Here is a 19,494-nt window from a genome sequence, read left to right as displayed (position 1 = left end):
CTCTTAAATCCAGTGTTTTTGGGTGAATAATATGTTGGTAGTCACAGATGTTTGCCTTGGAATCAGCTGGTGAGTTTAAACTGATCAAAAGTCATAATAAGTGAAAACATATCACATTTTCCCTTCATCTGCTGAAGGGAAAAGAAAAGAAAAAAGGAATGTGGTTCTAGACAGTGTGCTGTCTTGTTATTGTGTAGAAAGGAAAGTTTAGAGCCAATCCAAACTAGTCAGTGAAACCGTTCATTTTTTTTCTTTGTATACAATTTCACCAATGCCTTCAGAAATCAAATCAAACAAATTGAGTCTTTAGTGTCTTTCAGGTTGTAACTAATATTCATTTGTGTAAAAAAATACTTTTATTTTGAAGATGGATATTTTATTCTAAAAATGTGTTACAAATTAGTCTGATGTCAAAAATGTTAGTGACATTTAATGTTTCAGATATAATGTAAAAATATTAAATATTAGTCAAAGACAGCATAAGTAAACACCAAATGTGTTCTTTAAGTGAAGGATTTAATTATTAAGGGAGAAAAAAAATCCAAACCTAAATGGCCCTTAATGACAAAGTGTTTTTAATTTAAAAAATCACTTAAATAAGACCTGCCTGACAAGTGATGTAGGTCTTTAAAAGATCCTTAAAAGCTTGACATCATAATGAGAGAAATTAATGGAGATCTATAAAGCAATTTCAAAAGCTTTTTGACTCCAGCGAACAACAGTGAGAGCCATTATCCAGAAATGGTGAATACATGGAACAGTGGTGAACCAACCCAGGAGTGGCCGGCCGACCAAAATTGCTTCAAGAGTGCAGCGACAATGCATCCAAGTGTCACAAAAGGCCCCACAACAACATCCAAAGTCCCTCAGGCCTCACTTATCTCATTTAAGCTCAGTATAGCTCCACCCAACTCTGCCGGGCCAAGAAAGCACAAGGAGAGGGGGTCAGCAGGCAGTATAAGAATTGATGATAGCTTACTCGCCTTTTCTGACCCATGCCCACGAACAAGTTCCTTCCCATTGTCCCTGTTACCCCTGCTGCACCTGGCTCTCCCTCTACCGGCACCACAGTGCCTCCCTGCTCTCGCTCCCATTCCCCCTTACCTCCAGCCTCTCTCCCACAATGCAAGGGCTTCCAGGCCATGTGTCCCCTTGCTTCTGTGCTCACTCCACATTCACCAGTTCCACTGCTTCTTTGCCCTCTTCAGTTGTTGCTATGTCGGCTAGTGCGCCCCCAGACTCTGGCTCTGACAGAAACATTTAAATGTGACTAAGATTGAAAAAACTAAAAATCTTTACACCACTGTATCCGTTATCCCACTGTACTTAAAACATTAGTCCCATTAATGGTGCCAAATATTTCAGACAAATTCAGTTTTACATCCACGCTGTAGGTTCTAGGATGTGGAACAGATGTTTGTGTTTTCTAGCTATGGCAACTTTTTGGCAGACACACCAATGGGTGTTTCTGTGAAAGAATATAACCAACTCCTTATTAAACAAATTAAAAATTATTTTACCCAGCACTCGGGAATCTGTGGAAGCTCATTGTTACAGTCTGGATTCTGATAATCAAAGATTCTTGCTTCCTCAAACCTAAACATGCAATTCCATGTAGTAATCCATGTATGCACACACACCCACACACACTCCTCCTGTGGCATATTGCTGCTGGTTCAAATTGCTCCTGAAATTGTTGCGTTCATGGGCAGGTTGGAAAACATAACTTAACAAAATAACAAACACATGCGTGAGTGCAGACTGCCAAACTGAAGCAGGAACAGTGAAGTATGAAGAAAAAAAGTGCTGAAGGTCATGGCTACAGGTGACTCATGCAATTAAACATAAATTACAGTCCATTCTTTTCATGCATTTTTGGACCAGATTCAGTCTCCAGGTGTGAAGTTGAATTCCTTTCAATCCCCGACCCAAGTCCACTAGTGTAAATGTGGTCAGTAAATAAGCCTTGAATGTCAAAAACAGCTCTCACTCATGGTCTCATGACAGTTTATTGGAGGACTTGTGGTGTCCTGCATTTCATTATTCAGTATCATCCGGCTGTAATGTTCCTGAGCTTTATCCTGAGGATCCCATTCCTTTGATTTTTCTCTCCTCTTCCTCTGTTCTCAATTTTTATTTCAACAAAATCTATTTTCCCATCAATGTCATAATGTAGTTCTATACCAGAATTATGGTATAGTATCACTGGAAATGATTGCTGAATGATATGTCTGTTCTCTTGAAGGACAATGGGGTGGTCCCTGGGGGTCATGGTAGAGAGGTACATCCAAGTTAAAAAAGTGGCTCCTGTGATTCATGCTTTTGAGTGGTATATATACATTTAATGCAATGATAGGATAAAAACAATTCACATCTATGTTTCATGGTGGGAATGAGAACATAGTGCATCAGGCATTTCCAAACTCCAAGGCCCTCCTGAAACTAAAATAAAAACTCAGGTTTTTCCACCCCTTAAATTTCAGGTGCCACTGCATCCTGTACTCTTAAATGATTACACATGTGCTTACTTCACACTGTGTAATTTTTTTAACTGAGATTTATTCTTTGGCATGTAATGCAGCAATACATGAAGTAAACGTTTAAGACTTACATAAAGCATGTATTCCTCAAATCAAACACGGTAAGTTGTGCACTTGCCAGTAATGGTGAGCTGACCAAAATGTGGGCCCATATTGGGGCCTTATGTGTCCAGCAGCTGCTGCTCCTTGTTGGTGGCTTTTCCCCTTCCAACACATATGCAAGATGTTAACCATTCATGGTGAGAAGTGTCCAGTGTTATGAACTTTTTTATTTAAACCATCCAGGTACTCACAGTACCATATTTTACCTTAATCCACAGTGTGGAGACACTGATGCTTCTGACTGTTAGAACACCAAGCAAAAGCAGGCAAAGGTCCTAGAAGCAACTGCCATGTGGTATGCACAAAGCCAGACAGGCATGACTTATTTTTCCCCAGAGAGCAAATGTATTTGTCAGTTTATACAAAAGCTGCAATGTGCACTCTATTTTATCAGGTGAGCTCTAGATGTATAGAAGCCATAGACTTAGGCTGGAGAAATTTAACAGTGCAAAAAAATCCTCTCAATTAAAAGTGTTTTTCTGGAATGTTAACAACATATAATTAAACACTTTATAGTTTGCAGAACATTTACTCAAGCTTCTATCAGGTCCTGGTCTTCTAACCTCAGTAAGCGCTGTTGAAAAATAACCATAGCACATTGGTGCTAACAATGTCCGACTACGCCAGTCGGAAATAACTAAAGATAACTTTATAGAGATGAATTAGCTAAAACAAGATTGGATAAAGTGATCTGCCCTGGCCCATTACCGAAGTTTTGGTGTAGCGATGAGACCTGTAGCAGTCTCCTCGATATAAATCGGTGGTTGTCAGAGTGGTGACAACTGGCCAACATTTCGGGGGAAGTTTGGTCTTTTAGGGCAAGATGGCATTCACCCCAACTGGGAGTCATCTAAAAATCTGGCACATAGTCTTAGAATCAAAAAACCAAATGGACTCGCCAGAGCCGAGACCAGGTGGCAGACAGTGTCTGCCATTTGCATAGAGCCACCGGGCACCTTGTACACAATTGACACTGTGTCTTTACTCTTATAAAACAAGAGGTCCTACAAGAAACAGGAAGATTAATAAAACACAGAAATATGCTGACACTGTGTCTGTTTCAGCAACCTATTACCCGTTGCTATCGTTCCTGCTGGAAGTACCACCAGCTCCTCTGATATAAGAATAGGATTATTTAATGTTAGATCTCTTACACCTGAAGTGCTCCTTGTTAATGAATTTATTACAGATCAGGGACTTGAAGTACTGTGCCTGACCAAAACTTGGTTAAGACAAAATTAATTTGTAGCCCTCCTGGATTCAGCTATGTACACCAATCTCATTTAACTGGAAAAGGAGGCGGCGTCGCAGTAATTTATAATGATAACCTCAATATTGCACATAAAACTGGACGTAGATTGAATTCTTTTAAGATTCTTTATCTGAACATATATAAGAATAAAATGATCCCAGATCCCTGTTGAACACTGCAGCCAAACTAACCAAAATACTTTTTTTACTTGCAAAGTTAAAAAATACGATCTCAGTGCACGATCCTGTAAATTTGGTTTATGCCTTTTTTTATGTCAAGGTTAGATTACTGCAATGCATTACTGTCGGGATGTTTTAGTAGGTGCATGAGATCAGAATGCCGCAGCAAGAGAAAATATCACCCATATCAGCCCAGTCTTACGTTCACGGCACTGACTACCCATCAAATTTACAATTGAATACAAAATCATACTCTTCACCTATAATGCATTTAATGGTTTTGCCCCGCATTAACTTTTAGTTATTTACAATCTGCCACGCCCCCTGCATTGTTCTTAAAGTACAGAAAGTCACAGTTCTTTCTCTTACAGAGCTCCGCAGTTGTGGAACGGCTTGCCGGTCAGTGTTCAGGATTCAGACACGGTCTCAGTGTATAAATCTAAACTGAAGACACATCTGTTCACTCTGGCCTTCTGTTAAAATCCCAGACACGGTGTCAATTATTAAATCCAGTTACACAGTCATCTAGTCCAAAATTGACAGTGTTCAATTTTAGGCTGTTCAGGCTGTTAATCTGAACCAGTTGTGCAATGCCACTGTCTGCCGCTGCTTCTGTTTGCTCTCTCCAAGGCACTGAATCAAGCGACCACACCACCTCCAGAATCTAATCAAGAGACCACCAGAGGCATCCTGGTCCCTGGCAATGAGCTTCTGACAAGACGACCCAGCATGTACCAGAGGGTCACCACCGTAACAGCTAAAGCTTCAGGGATCTTCAAATAGCATTATATGGACACACAATGTACACCATGACACTGGACTAAAATCTACTCTTTTTCCATCACTAAACCTGTTGGACGATTTTTTTTCTCTTGGATAAATCATTACCAACCCTGCACTGACAACAATTGCAGGTGCACTCTACCCTGAAATGGGCTGCCTATTGAGACATACTGTATGGGATTATGGCCTTTGTAAGAAATAAATGTTGTTCATTTCTAATAGGACATCAAGGCCACAGACCGAGCCACTGATTCCTGAGGAAGAAGACAGGGCTTTGTACACAAAGGGGCGTGGCATTAACTGAGGCCATTAGTGTGGTTTGAGCTCTGATCACTTTCTTGACTGTCCTCATTGGTTGGGGAACCCTCTGGATGGTGTAGTCCAATCATGCTTGATAAGTCAGAGGGCAGCAAGGTGCCCTTCCTCACATTAACCAGTTCCTTCTCACAGGCAGCAGCCCCTTGCTGACCACCCTTCACCCGTTTCCACTTCATCCTTCGGTTCTGGAACCAAACCTTCACCTAGGACAAATAAATGCAAAAGAGAATAAATTGAGTTGGTCAAAAATGTGGTATGTATGGTCCACCCCATAGAACAAGCTGAAATAAAGAATTAGTACATGCCTGGGACATTAGTACAAATACAGGGGAATCAAGTGATAGTAATTACAGGAAAAAAAATGTTCTAGAGATCGTTTAAAACACTAGACAATGAAAACATCTTATATTGTCACATCCTTGTCTTGGAGTGTAGAGGAATGTGACATGGACGGGTTTGGGAAAGGTGTAGAGAGACAATAAGACTAACAATCTATACAAATGTACATTTATTTACAGTGAAGCTATATACAAGTAGCCAACCAGACATTCACCACAAATAAACACAGACACTACAGAAATACTTTCATTTCAGAACAACATGATCTTTTCAGCAAGCTGGACAGAGTTGTTTAAAGCAGAAGTTGTAAATCTAACAGAATGTAAGAATGCAGGTCTGGTACACTAAACAGGTTAGCAGGTTTGTGGCTGATGTATTTCTGCATGCATTAATGTCTTGGTGGGACCCAGAACTGTCGCATCAGACACATTATTTTCATCTTACACATTATCAGAGTACTCCTGACTCACCTGATTATCTACCTCAAGCACAAATACATTTAATTTTTTTGTTTTAATAAAGGAGGCACCTTAAAAAGTGTTTTTCGTGATCTCGTTAAACCAGTCCAGACCCCACCCACTGCCCAACCTAATCCATTCAGTTAATAACTTAGATTTACTTTTGTCCATCCACAACACCTGCTCCAACCCTTTGCCTTTGGGTTGTTTGTCAATTTCTTCTTGACACTGCAAAGCAGTCCTGTTCTTACCATATGGTCATTCCACTGCACACAGACTGTAGTGCTTTATGTTGTTTCATAAAGAGTTGTCGTTTCTTTATAGGAATGTATGACAAATTATTTTTCCTTTTTGTCCCTGAATGTCCCTTTTTAAGTATAAGAACACATTTTTACTTAAAATATATTAATGACAACAAATGACAGCCTAATTTCAGGACATCTCCTGTGGGGAAACATGCCAGTCTGTGGTGAGGAAATATGCATATGTGTGTGTGTGATAGTACCTTCTAGAATGGCATGTAGTTTTCCAATACTACCACCCACTCAGTGATAGAGGACCACATGTTTGGGCATGTTCTCTTTTTTGGGGTGGGGGATCTGAGTGAGTGGGAGATTTATGTACTCGCTGCTCTCCAGCCTTCACCCAGTTACACAAACCTCCCAAACACATCATCTTCAGTACTTTATTCATTTAATACATATCAGACACACTCACACATTTATCGTTACAGCATGATAAAATAATAATTAAACGATAATTACCATTACAATTACCATTATTGTTAATAATAATTCTGCTACATCATTGCATGTGTTTTTCCTTTTTGGAGGACGAGGGTGGTGTATGGGTTTCGTGGGGGTGGAGGCGTGCCGAGCATGGCTCTGCAGTTAGAGATGGGTGACGAGGCTATTTCCACCTATTCCGTTATACCCATCAACCCCCGCCTCTCAGTCCTCAGCGCTGACTCAACAGTTTGCTCCGGATTTGCTTCCACCTTCTCGATGATTAAGTTGCTGCCTAAAACGGCCCGATCAGATCTGAACCAATCCGCCCCTTCCCTGCCCTCCGATTTCTTCTCTCCAACGGGGGCTGGGATGTCAGGGTTTATTTTAAGGGAGTGCTTTGAGGAAGTTTGAAGGAGATTGCCTTATGAGACAAAGAGCTGAGGTGTTGGGATAACCCTGTGATAAGCAGTCGAGAAACCGACCTGCAGATGCACACAAGCATATGTGACCTGCGCCACAGTAAGGAGGGGGGAAAAAGCCTCATTTTTCATAAACATGGAGGAAAGGTCACTCATCGTGGGTGGAGATTGCATTGTAACAGAAATGGATGTGGATGTTGCAGTGATCCAAGACCAACCCACAAACACAGATTTTTTGGAGCCGGGATGGGAATCTTTTTGTGGGAGCAGCCAGTTGTGAGGGGGAGAAGGGTTTGGGAAAGGAAGGCCCAATTCCTGAATGGGATCCCTTGCTACACATTTGGCCAAAACCCGCTTCAACTGGTTTTATCCAGAAAGGTCCAAGGTGCAGCAAAGTTTTGTTGGCTCAGAGGCTCATGAGCAAACATAGTGAAAAACAGAAATATCTGGGCTTGTATATACACCACCAAATACCCCAAACAAGGAGGGGTATCGAAAAGAAATGATTAGCTTCATTACACATTGTCTTCTATCTCACCCAGTGTCAAATCATACTGTCATAATCTTGCATTGCTTCAGTCTGATTTCTTATAATTTTTTTTAAATCTGCCTATAAAAAATATCAAATCTAATTAGTGGTGCAGAGCAATTGAAGGGGAAAAAAGGTTTGATTTTGAAAGTTCATGTGTTGTGTAATAATGTGCTAGGTGCTGGTCATTGCCGAATTTTACATACTTGACGTTCCGTCAGGTCAAGGTTGACAGCAATTTCGTAGCGCCGCAGACGAGTCAGATAGTTGTGGTGAGCGAACTCGGACTCCAGCTCCTGAATCTGCTCCTTGGTAAATGCGGTTCGTTCTTTCCTGGGCTTGCCACTGACGTCTGACTTATAGCTCCCGTCTTGGGAATCTGAAATGGAAAGCAGAACTTTTTCCAGCCACAAAAAAAAAAAAAATGTCACACACGCGCACTCACAAAAAGAAAAAGGATCATTTGATAAACTGCAGAGGCCTGGCTAAAATGAAAATAAAACGAAAGGAAAACAATTAGGGGTGCCAATCACCTTTTATTATGGAGATATGTCTGGAAAAAGCTTGAAGAAAAGGGTTCTCCTTGTACCCTCAAGTGTGCTTTTTCTCCCGTGTGGTTTAGTCCAAAGCACTTAAGAAATACTGACATTCTACATTTTTTTTCACATTGGATAGTTTCTTGATTAAAATGAAAATTTCTTCAGTGCTGAATGGTGAATGGAGTGGGTGGACTGGGGAATAAACAGGTGAAATCAAGAATTCCCCACTGAGTCTCCCACGCATCAGCTGGACGGCATGCAACACAACCACGCTGCCCTTTTAAAGGGAAAGGAACTAAAATCCCAGCCATTCCTTCAGAATGCTAGTGTGTGTGTGTGGGTGGGTGATTTAACTCTATAAACAAAGGTCATAAATGCATTAAAGCAGTTTAAAGAAATTGCACTCTTTCAGTCATAACTTTTAAAAATTGCCCCTTGCAAGAATCGACATTAGTAATTTAGTAAACACTAGACTAGGGCTGTGAGAAGTTGTTATAGAGCTTCACACTGGGCTCCGTGTAATGGTCTTGCCCTCATTTAGGATATTTAGACACTCTTGTCAGAGTGCTTATCCACATCTGATCTTCATACCTGTATAGCCAGACTTACATCAACAACTGCTGTTTAACAGACACTATCAGCTACGTTACATACCATCGCAAGCTCTATTAAAGTACAGAAAAGTACATTTTTTTTGTCATAGAGAAGTTGTACTATGATGCTTGCACCATGACTTGCTTTTCTCTTAACTTGGATTTCTGTGTCTGCGCATTGTCTGCTGCCATTAGAAATGATTCTCTTTTGATCGAGAATATTGCTACTGAAATGAATGAGTACGAATCAGGCTGCTCTCAACACTTGCATGTGCCGTTAGAGAAAGAGGAAATGGGATTTGCGATCAGGAGAACTCAGGACCACAGAGGACATCTGTGTGTATTTAATGCATCCATCAGCCGGGTGAGCCAGAATAAAAAAAAATACTTATTGGCACCATTACATCCTGCACCACAGCTTCACCCAAACAGATTACTGCTGCCTAATGCTCTGAGCTCAGCGGCTGGAGGCCATGGCCTGAAACGGCCTGCCTGTTCTCAGCATATTTCCAAGGCCACCTTTCATGATGACTGCGGTCTTGCAGATATTGCATTAAACAATATTAAAAGAAAAAAAAATACATATATACATATTGTAATATATTATATTATAGATTATATTTTTATATATAATATTAAGTTTTTATATGGAGCAGGATGGTGAAGCACTTAATCAGGCAGACTGAATGATAAACAGTGAAACCCTGCAGCAAATTAAGTTCAAATGTAGTGATGTTAATTAAAGATAAGACAGTCAGTGAGCAGACAGTATTAACTGAAAGATGTTCATTTAATGCAATGAAATCTGTGCTGAATCAAATAGACTCCTTTCCTTTAACTTTCTTCTGTTTCAGGAGTATATTGTAAGCTCCTGTAATTATAGTTAAATTAATAAAATTAATGTACATTTTATATTTCATTTAACAGCACTTATGTGTAGAAATAAATTAGATATTTAATATATTTATTTATTTTTATAATAATGATTATATTGAAATGATTTGTTATATTGAAATGATTCGGTTTCAATTTAATGTAAAAAAAATATATATTTAATTTAAAAATAAAAATGCCCATGCATAAATGAACACATTTAATAGTTTTATGCCATGAATGTAAAACTATTTAATTGCATTCAATAATATATTAATCAAAAATATATACCATTAATTAAATTTATTGAGTTGTTGAACATCTAATTGTATGTCACACTGTTGTGCAATGAGACAGACAATTGTGCTATGATTAATACACAGTCAAATAGTAATAGTTCAAATGTAACATTATTGATTAATTACTGTGTAAATAGATATTAATTAAATTAAAATGCAGAGTGTGTCTTCCTCCTCGTACCTGAACTGTCATTCTTGCTTTTGCATTTCCTTCTCTCAGAGGAGAGAACTGGGGACATAGTCTGCCGGCCAAAGTCCCCAGACACACCTGAGGGGTCACTGGCACCAGCCACACCCCGGTCTCCACAACAGACGTCCGAACCAGGCACCTCAGAGTGTGGGAGACGGAGTCCGTTATGGGTGGCGCCAGAGGAGGGCATCTGTGGCCTGTGCCAGACCGGCTGGTGCAGGTGCTGCTGTGTGGGGTGACCGCGGTGGGGCGGGGTCCCGTATCCTCCTTCCTCCCCTGGGAAGCTGCAGGGAGGAGAGGTCCCTGGAAGGTCAGGGTAGGAGACGTGGTCGGAGCGGCCGTGCAGGGCCAGAGGGGACTGGCTGAAGGCTGGATGTAGGCCCTGCGCTGGGGTATGGGGGCTTCGCAGGCAGCCGAACAGTGAGTGATCCATCGCCTACCTGTTCCCCAAAATCCACACAACACACGTCCACGTCCAAAAAAGTTTCCCAAATTATGAAGACTGAAAAAAAAATTCTACAAACACTGATTAAAGTGACAGATGGAGGACAGTCAAATGTATGTTGTCCAGCAGCTCCTTCCCTGCTGCTCTCCAGGCGATGGAGGCCGGAAGACTGCGTGAGGCTGCAGCGATGAAAGGCAGAGCCTCGCGTAATCCTGAGCATGCGGCCCGGTTGCCAGGCTGGGACGGGGTAAACACACACAGCCTCCAAGCAGCAGCTCGGGTGACAGGCGAGGGTGACGGACGAGGCCAGAGTGGAGGGAGAAGGAGCTGGTGGAGAAGTTGGAGAGCAGGGTGGGGGAGGCAGTGTGGGAGGAGGCAGGCAGGAGAGGGCTTTTTATATTTAGGGTGTAATGTGAGAGGCAGAGGGAGGCTGGGTCACTGGCGCACTGGTACTGACCACATTCATACGATCCTCCTCCAAAAGTGCGCTGCACTCTGGGGCCGTCTGCAAGGGTTGGCCAGGGGGAACTTGGGCCGTTTATTTTGGAGCGGAGCTGCCCTAGTGGTGGTTGCATCAGTGTCAGGTTTTAGGATACAGATGGGAAGGAGGTGGAAGAAAGCAGCAAGAGGTGACTGAGGGAAGTGTGTGTGTGTATATGTATGTTACATTGAAGGAATTAAAATGATTGTTTTAATTTGTATGGACAAACAACTTTTTTTTTTTTTTTTTTTGTGAGCTGGTTGCTGAATCACCTAAATTAAATCACAGAAATATCAACCATACATCTTTGAATGTAGCATGATGACACTATTTGTTTTTAAGACTGTGTGAACAGTTAAGGCGCTTTGCAAATAGAATGTGGATGAAATCTTTATTTTGTCAATAATAATAATAATAATAATAATGTGTTAAATAAAATATATATTATATTATTAGTCATACATTTTATTAATTTACTCTTATTTTACTGCTTTAACAGTTTAGTGATTATATCCACAGTTTTGGCAATGAGGAAAGGACTATTCTGTTTTTTCATTTGATTATAAATTAATTACTAATCTGTGTTCTTTTGATTATTGCTTACAAAAATGGAAACCATTGCAATACCCTTTATGTGATGTACTTTATGTGAATTATTAATATAATAATAAGTAATTATTGTTATTACTTCTCTGGCCTGAAAACATGAAGATTGAAGTGATTCTAAAATCTGTAAGTGACTGCTGAGGAGAAACCGCACACACAAAGCTGGATTCTGGGAGGAAATTAGATTCATTTGAAGTGAATTAGTTAGTTTGAACAGACCCCCACAGTACATGCTGGGCACCATTGCTGCTCCCACTGCTGCGCCATCCGGTGGTCCGGCTTAGGCATGAAAAGGAAAATACAATGTTTACTCAACCAATTAGGCCAATTAGCAGTTATGTACCAGTATGTGCACGTTGAGCCACTGGGGGCAGATTAACATTCATATGTTCTGAGTTTGCGTTTTCTCGCTCTTTTTCTCTTCAAACCCAGCTGTTAATTTAACTGGTACCAGTGGAGCAAAACTACACCGCAGGTGAAACCGTTAACCCTGCAAACATCTGCATCTGGCTATAACTCTTGAGTGTGTGTGCGTGCGTGCGTGTGTGTGTGTGTGTGTGTGTGAAGCACATTAGACTTCTTGGAATTTGGTGGACCAATAATCACCCATGAAACCTGCAGACACGCACACTCACACACACACGCACACACGCACACACATGCACAGAGAAAGAATACAACTTCTTGTATTATTATTTACCTGATACTTATTGATGCTTATTATTAACTGAGTGAAGTAGATTAGTGTAGTAGAGTAAATTTCAGTTTCTATATTAATGTAATATAACTAATTACATTATATATTTTTTTTCTTAACTGTTAACCATTTTGAAATTGTATAACTTGGCAATGTTTCACCTTACAACTGTAATAAACATTGACTACTGTCAGTTATAATACATTAATATATAACATAATAATATTATTTTATAATATTATTAATTTGATAACGATAATATTACAAACCACAACAAGGTCAGATTTCAGGCTGCATTTCACAGTAAGACTGTAAAGTTATAAAACCATAACCATTTTTACAAAATCAGCAGTGCTGCTAAGGCAAGAAGATTAGCAGAAATGGTGCAGCAAATGTAGGGATACATGGGATAACCATTCAGAAGCATCAGAACAGTATCAAACTTTCAGCTGTGGAAGTCAATAGCTAAACATATTATAGTAGAAATGTTTTAAAATGTACATAAAATATTAAGATCTAACTACAATTATAATCATGAATCTTCCAATAAGTATATGTAACATAATTACACTTTTTTTCTGAGAACTGAAACGGATTACACAATTTTAAAAAAAAAATACATTTACTGATTCTTAGTCATTAGGCTACTACCACTACTGCTCTTTTTACAATCTTATCTTCTTAATTTACTGCGCATCTGCTGGCTTCTCTGGTGTTTCGTTGTTCTTGTTGTATAGTGAGTTAATAGAATTTTATTGTATTGTAAGTTTTGCATTCAGAAACTGGATTTCTCCCCAAAGAAAAGCAACTTAGACAAATATTATTGAACATTATATAACTGTCCGCATTCCACTAAAAGGCCACTGGCACTAGGCATGGGCTCAAGACCATATGAAATAAACTCATTCATTCTTCAATGAATATTTAGATTTTAATAATTGAAATAGGGTTAACTATAGCAATAAAATATCAGGACAAACTACATAAAGCTATTTATCTTTTTGGAGTGAACATATTTTTTTTTAAAAAGTGAAGAAAATCCATTCCAGTATTTCCGTCGTTCCCTCTCCCATAACACATTGTTCTAATATTAGCAATAATTCTGAAAAATGAAGTTGAAATGTAAAGATTTAATGGCTTGCTTGTCCTCTTTATGTCTTCTTGCTCTGATCCTGAAATCTGTGTTTCTCTGCCAGGGATTTTCTTCTTTCCTTCTTCCTTCTGCCATAGATTCGGGTTGAATGGTTTTCAAAAACGTGACTGAAGCATCCTTCTTGGCGCTCAGCATACCAGTATTTTTTACATTTGATTGTTTTGTGCTGTTTCTGCTCTTTAGTCGTGATCAGCCCAGGGTTTTAGATTTCACTGTTTCTGTGGTCTGTGTTTTCAGAAGCCCACAGAGGCCTACACCACAGTGCAGATTAACCAGAAACTTGCATTCTCTTCACACCGGTGGAGAATAGAGGCGTGAACCCTCACTGGTTTCACGATTCGACTACGGTTGTCCATGTCTCGATTATCAGTTGCATGCCATCGATTTTGTACATTACTTCACATGATGTTTTCAGATACAAGAGTAAATCATTTTGTGTGGATGATTTGATTGGCTACAATGAGCAGAAAAACCTTCGGCGTGGACTGAACACCGACCGTTTTCTCCTCATTGGAACAAATCTAAAGCCGCTTTCAGACTGAACGCGGGCACTGTGCTCGCCAGCACAAAGAAATAGGCGGGGCTTTCTAAACTCCCGGTAAGACGATAATGCGTTAGATCTCTGGACACTCAGAAACTCATAAGATCAGCTTTGTGTGTGTGTGTTTCGAAGGGGCTGAGCATTTCATTTCTATTGGTCACACACAATAAAAAGTATTCCGACCTTCTGACCTTTGCTTGTACTGTATTTGGATTGCTGTATCCTCAATACTCTTTAACAAATCTAGTTTCGTTACATGTCATCTCAAGGTTTTCTCCTATCCCCCTATCATTCTTCAGGGACTTTTTTCTGCCTTGGTTATGAGGGTCTAGAATTAGGGTGACACAAGTACACCAGGCCGTATGGCTTCATCAACGCAGGATGAATGAAAACGATGCTGGGTCATTGTGGTGTCGACAGCGAGCAGCTCCTCCTTTAGATCTAACACAGGAAAACTCACCAAATCAGTCCAGATTTACACCACGTACCACTGAAAAAATAAAGGCTCATTGCCACATGTTCACTTTCTTGACATTCTCTAATCAGAACATAATTTCCTACTTCTGTCCTGCAAGCACTGACTCTATTGCAGGATGGAGTGTAAACATTACGTGTGGCCAGTGTCCTGTAAACACGTGTGCGCTTTAAGAAACCCACAAGCATGGAGCCGCAAGGGCCATTTTCTTTATTAATGGGCCATGTCGCTCCATGTTTATAACTCATCCTGCCGGGGCTGATTATTGTTGGAAAAATCACACATGTAAAACACAGTGTGTGTAAAGACCCTGGTCTGTGATCAAGCCAACATGTGTCAATGTGTGACTAAAGAGGCATTTTGATCCCTTATCCAGAGCGACTTAAAATCAGTAGTTACAGGGACACTCAAGTGTCTTGCTCACAATGGTAGTAAGTGGGATTTGAACCTGGGTCTTCTGGTTCATAGGCGAGTGCATTATCCACTAGGCTAGTACCATCCTGATCAACGTGCCGTTAATCTGCCCCCTAAATGTGCTTAGCCAAATTAGTGCAACCAAACAACTGGCTCACAACAACTTGGGAGCATGTGTGTGTGTGTGTGTGTGTGTGTGCAGATCTGTCATCCATCATATTTCCCCCGGCATAAAAAGAGGAGGAATCCTGATCATCACGTTGCATTCTAGGTTTCATCCCTTAGATCACATGTAAGCAGTGAGCAACCAGAGAAATTAGGGAAAATGAAACCATTAAATATGAAAGCCTACACTTCCCCTCAAATCATACTTTTCTGATGAAAACCAAAAGTTGAGTTTCTTTTTAATGAAACACATTTGGTTCTTAAAGGGCCCATTACATGGGCACAAAAGTCATGACTGTAAAATATGTTTCTTCAGTCAATGAATAATGAATGAATCAATGTTTTATTGCAATCTTTATCATTATTTTATTTATTTTTTTTAGCTCTCATTTCAACATTTTTTCATTCATGCAATCCTTTAGCCACATCCTCCCATTTCATTTTTTTTTCTATTTTCTACATATGCACCAAAATACCCAACAGTCACTCAAAATGACCAGTGGTGGACGTGCAGCAGCTGTCAGCCATGAATGAAATATGACTGAAATGCATTATGACATAACTTCTGCAAGCCATGATAGACCAGCCAAGGAGATCAGAACAGAGGAACTTTACCCATCTCATCTGCTAAATTACTGCTAAATGTAATCAGAAGGTTGCCGGTTTGAATCCCAAACCGCCAAGGTGCCACTGAGGTGCCAACAGAGCACCGTCCCCACACACTGCTCCCCGGGTGCCTGTCTTGGCTGCCCACTGCTCACCAAGGGTGATGGTTAAAAGCAGAGGACATTTCATTGTGTCATCGTGTGCTGTGTTTCACAATGACAATCACTTCACTTTTTATTCCATATTAAAACCCAGCCTCTCCTCAGCACCAGCCTAGATCCAGGAAGCTGGCGTTCACCCACGGACCCTGACCTTGATGATTACCTCGACTATAATGAAAGTCATCTCTTTTCATTTCTGACTATGAATAAACATTTAAATTGCTTGAACACACAGAATGTCCTTTAGAAGGAAATTCATGAATATATGAGCAGAACCAGCAGCAGTTTGTATCTGTGTTCCATATGTTCTAACACTTTTCGAAATAACCTTCTACGTAATGATAAGGGATTTTCTGCAGCACAAGAGAGAAATTTGGACCAATCAGGAGAAACTGCTGAACTTGCACAATGTTTAAATACAGAGCTGTGAGAGGAAAAGCGGTGCCCTCTTTTGATCTGCATGGCTGGTTGGACCCTCAGGATTTTCATTGGCTGTGAGAGGAAATTGGCTTTGTAATGATTGATTTCCTGGCCCACTCATTTGTTTTATTCCTCTGTATACTTTGGGAAGAAAGTAACCGAACTGCACTGGCTTGTGTCCCTGCGCCATGTGTGCGTTATATAAAAAATCTTGTGGATGTATTTGTGATTGGTTGGTAAGCAGAACGTCCAAATCCAGAGAACTTTGGCAGTAAGACATTATTTGTCTGTCTGCATCGTTGCGCTCGTTCTGTGTGGATGGATCTTGACCTTATAATGAGCTGTGACCCCACTGAGGAGGCTGCTGTTTATATTGATCAATAACGACCAGTTATCTCAATTATAATCTGTCATATTGAGGTATTTTTGAGGTCTTGCTCCATAAACCATATACAAAAATATGAAACTTCTGTTGGTGATGAAATATTTATCTTATGAATAAAACCCTGTAAAATCTACAGAGTGCAAATGTATTCTCATCATTTTCCTGGACAATCCTCCTCCTCTTGGATCAACTGCTCTGGTTGTCCACACAATTCATTTAGCAAAAGTTATTCCGCCATAACAGGTCACCTGTGTTTTCTGCCTATTGCTGCTTTTATTCTTTTTGACAACCAGAAGCCACCAAATCTCAGTAATCGATATTCAACTGAATTCTTTTTTTTGAGCGATCAGTTCAGTGAATTAAATGCGCTGTGAATCTCGAGCTGTAACCTTTTCATTGTACTTGTACCAATGTGTGTGTGTGTGTGTGTGTGTGTGTGTGTGTGTGTGTGTGTGACATCTAGTGGCTGCTTAATAAAACTAACTGCAGTGTTTCTGTCACTTCACCAGGTGTCAGTATAATATCAGGTACAGTGATGGGAGTATAGTCTGATATCTGGGGCTTGGGTGTGTGTGTGTGTGTGTGTGTGTGTCTTGGGTGGAAGCCATTTTTTTCTTTTCAGATGTGGTGTAACACAAGTAGAGATGGAGAAGAACAAAAGATGCCCACAACTCCACTTAGATCATTTTCACAACTTAGAGCACAGTTTCACTCTTCTCACATTTAATGAACTTCATATGTGTATGTGTGTGTGTGTGTGTGTGTGTGTGTGTGTGTGTTGGTATTTATTTGGGAAAGGGATTTGCTGTTTTTGTGGCATTTATTAAAACACTCCTGGCTGTAGAAAGAATAAATTCATAATCCCATCTGTGCCAGTTACACTCCTTTGAATGTGCATTCAGGATCCGTGTGTGTGTGTATTTGTGTGTTGCAGTTGCTAGGCGACACTTACACACAATTACAGTAATTACACAGCAGCTGGTGGTTTTTCCCCGACCTGCTTTTGATTCCTCTGCCACGGTTCCACCGGATTTCATTGCCAATCAATCCTGTTCAGTTTGTCCTTCCTTGTACAAATGTATATACTAGAATTTATATTGCAATACATTGGTAAATATATTTCAATATATCAGAAATGTACCCATATATTTGCAATGCTCTTTTCAATATGTAATCTCATTTAATGTAGGACATTTTTCAGTATATATAATAATATATTAAATAGTACAACAATGTGTTTATTCAATATATGAAAATGGCACTAATTGCAGTATTTACATATATTGTTATATATCCTATTTCATAAATGTATATATTGCTTACATATAAAATATGTTATTATATTGTACAATTCACAATATATGAATACACATGAAATATATTGTCACATAATATATTGAGAAACATATTTTTGTTACGTATGGGTAAAGTAACAGCAAAAAGTAGCAGGTGTTGCTAAATTCTACATAACTGGCATCTTCTCTCCTTTCCTGTGAGGTGTGGAACATGTCAAATCACAGAAGGTGCTTTCATAGTCTGATGTTAAGCAGAGCTCAGCTTCTGACCCTCAAAAGTTCCTCTGGCACTTGAAGAGAACGTAATCACACACAGACCACACCGAAGACATGTTCTGGATTTCCCTTCTCTGTAGGTGTCACTGAAGGTCTCTGGACACAAATCTACAAATCGCATTCAAATCGCATCTTTTCCGTTGTTGCGAAATATACAATGGATTAACACATTCAAATGTCACTGATGGCATCAAATTATGTCAGAACTTTCAAAAATCACATAGATCAGCATGGACCAAGTATAAGCTCATAAATGCATGCACATTTATTATGTAAGCAGTTCTAAACAAATGTTTACAATATTAGTAGTACCATAGTTCAGTCGAGTGCACGTACAATTCATAAAATGAGCAAATCAAACAATGAAACCTTTTTTTTTTTAAATATAAATACGTATAATCTGGTAAGAACGGCGTTCCTTTGTGGGTGGCCTGGGGAACGTTCTTCTGACCAGAGAACACACACACACACACCTTTTCTCTGACCTCACACACATGCAGATGCTGAACTTTACATCAAACAGCCCCTCATCGTAATTCAGCCATCATATCAGATTTTTGGTTCGACTGCTGATGGATGACTGCCATAAACACACGCGGCTGTAACCGGTATTTGGGGACACGAGGAAGGTGACTGCGCTCTCGAGTTACAACAAAAACACAGCCCAACACGGAACCAGAGTAAATCTTTTCATCCTTCTCTTCAACTGCTGGATAAAATCTATCTTTTTCCACTGCCTCACGATGAATTCCAGTTCACGCACTGGCACACACTAACTTTCACACGTCAGACTAGGAGAAATTGGCTAGAAGTCTTTCAGTAGAAAAACAATTTACATTTGTTCCCACAACCATTACAGGTTTCTTGTTTAATTCCTGCAGGTGATGCAGCTTTCCTGTGTACTAAAGCCCAAATGAGAACTGCAGCTTGCTTTTCTTGGCTGCATATTCCTGTCACCCATGGGGTATTAACCCAACATTGAAGGCTAAATGCATATCTGGTCTGTGCTCGGCTCTGATAAAATAAACAGTGTAGCAATTTGTGAGAAGACAAGCTCAAATTTGGGGTCGTTTGCACGCAAACCCAGGGCTCAAAAACCACGAGAGTCACCGGTGGGCTGCAAGGGCGGAGATCACATGAGAACCTCTGCGTGCTTGACCCTCTAATCTCCTCTCAGGTTTGCGAGGGTCGCCGTCGGCCCTCTGACTGCTCAGAGACGCTGGATGTGCAAAC

General features: G+C 40.1%; 1 protein-coding gene across 1 annotated transcript; it reads right to left on the bottom strand.

The window, feature by feature from the left end:
- Positions 1–569: 569 nt before the first annotated feature.
- On the bottom strand, positions 570–10,936 carry meox2b (mesenchyme homeobox 2b). The gene is made up of 3 exons (XM_028964021.1): positions 10,133–10,936; positions 7,854–8,026; positions 570–5,377 (listed from the first exon to the last, which is right to left on the bottom strand). The coding sequence occupies exons 1-3, from the start codon at positions 10,572–10,574 to the stop codon at positions 5,153–5,155; spliced, it is 840 nt and encodes a 279-aa protein (XP_028819854.1). The 5' UTR covers positions 10,575–10,936; the 3' UTR covers positions 570–5,152.
- Between the last annotated feature and the right edge of the window lie 8,558 nt (positions 10,937–19,494).

This window comes from Denticeps clupeoides, chromosome 20, assembly GCF_900700375.1.
Source record: "Denticeps clupeoides chromosome 20, fDenClu1.1, whole genome shotgun sequence".
Lineage (NCBI taxonomy): Eukaryota > Metazoa > Chordata > Actinopteri > Clupeiformes > Denticipitidae > Denticeps > Denticeps clupeoides.
The sequence above is the reverse complement of the archived record's forward strand: the minus strand, read 5'-3'. Positions and strand labels throughout refer to the sequence as shown.

Coding starts and splice junctions, on each gene's coding strand:
- meox2b (XM_028964021.1), bottom strand. CDS start 10,574: ATGGATCACTCACTGTTCGGCTGCCTGCGAAGCCCCCATACCCCAGCG. Junction 8,027..10,132: donor AAGCAAGAATGACAGTTCAG/GTACGAGGAGGA, acceptor TTTCCATTTCAG/ATTCCCAAGACGGGAGCTAT. Junction 5,378..7,853: donor TTGACCTGACGGAACGTCAA/GTATGTAAAATT, acceptor TATTTGTCCTAG/GTGAAGGTTTGGTTCCAGAA.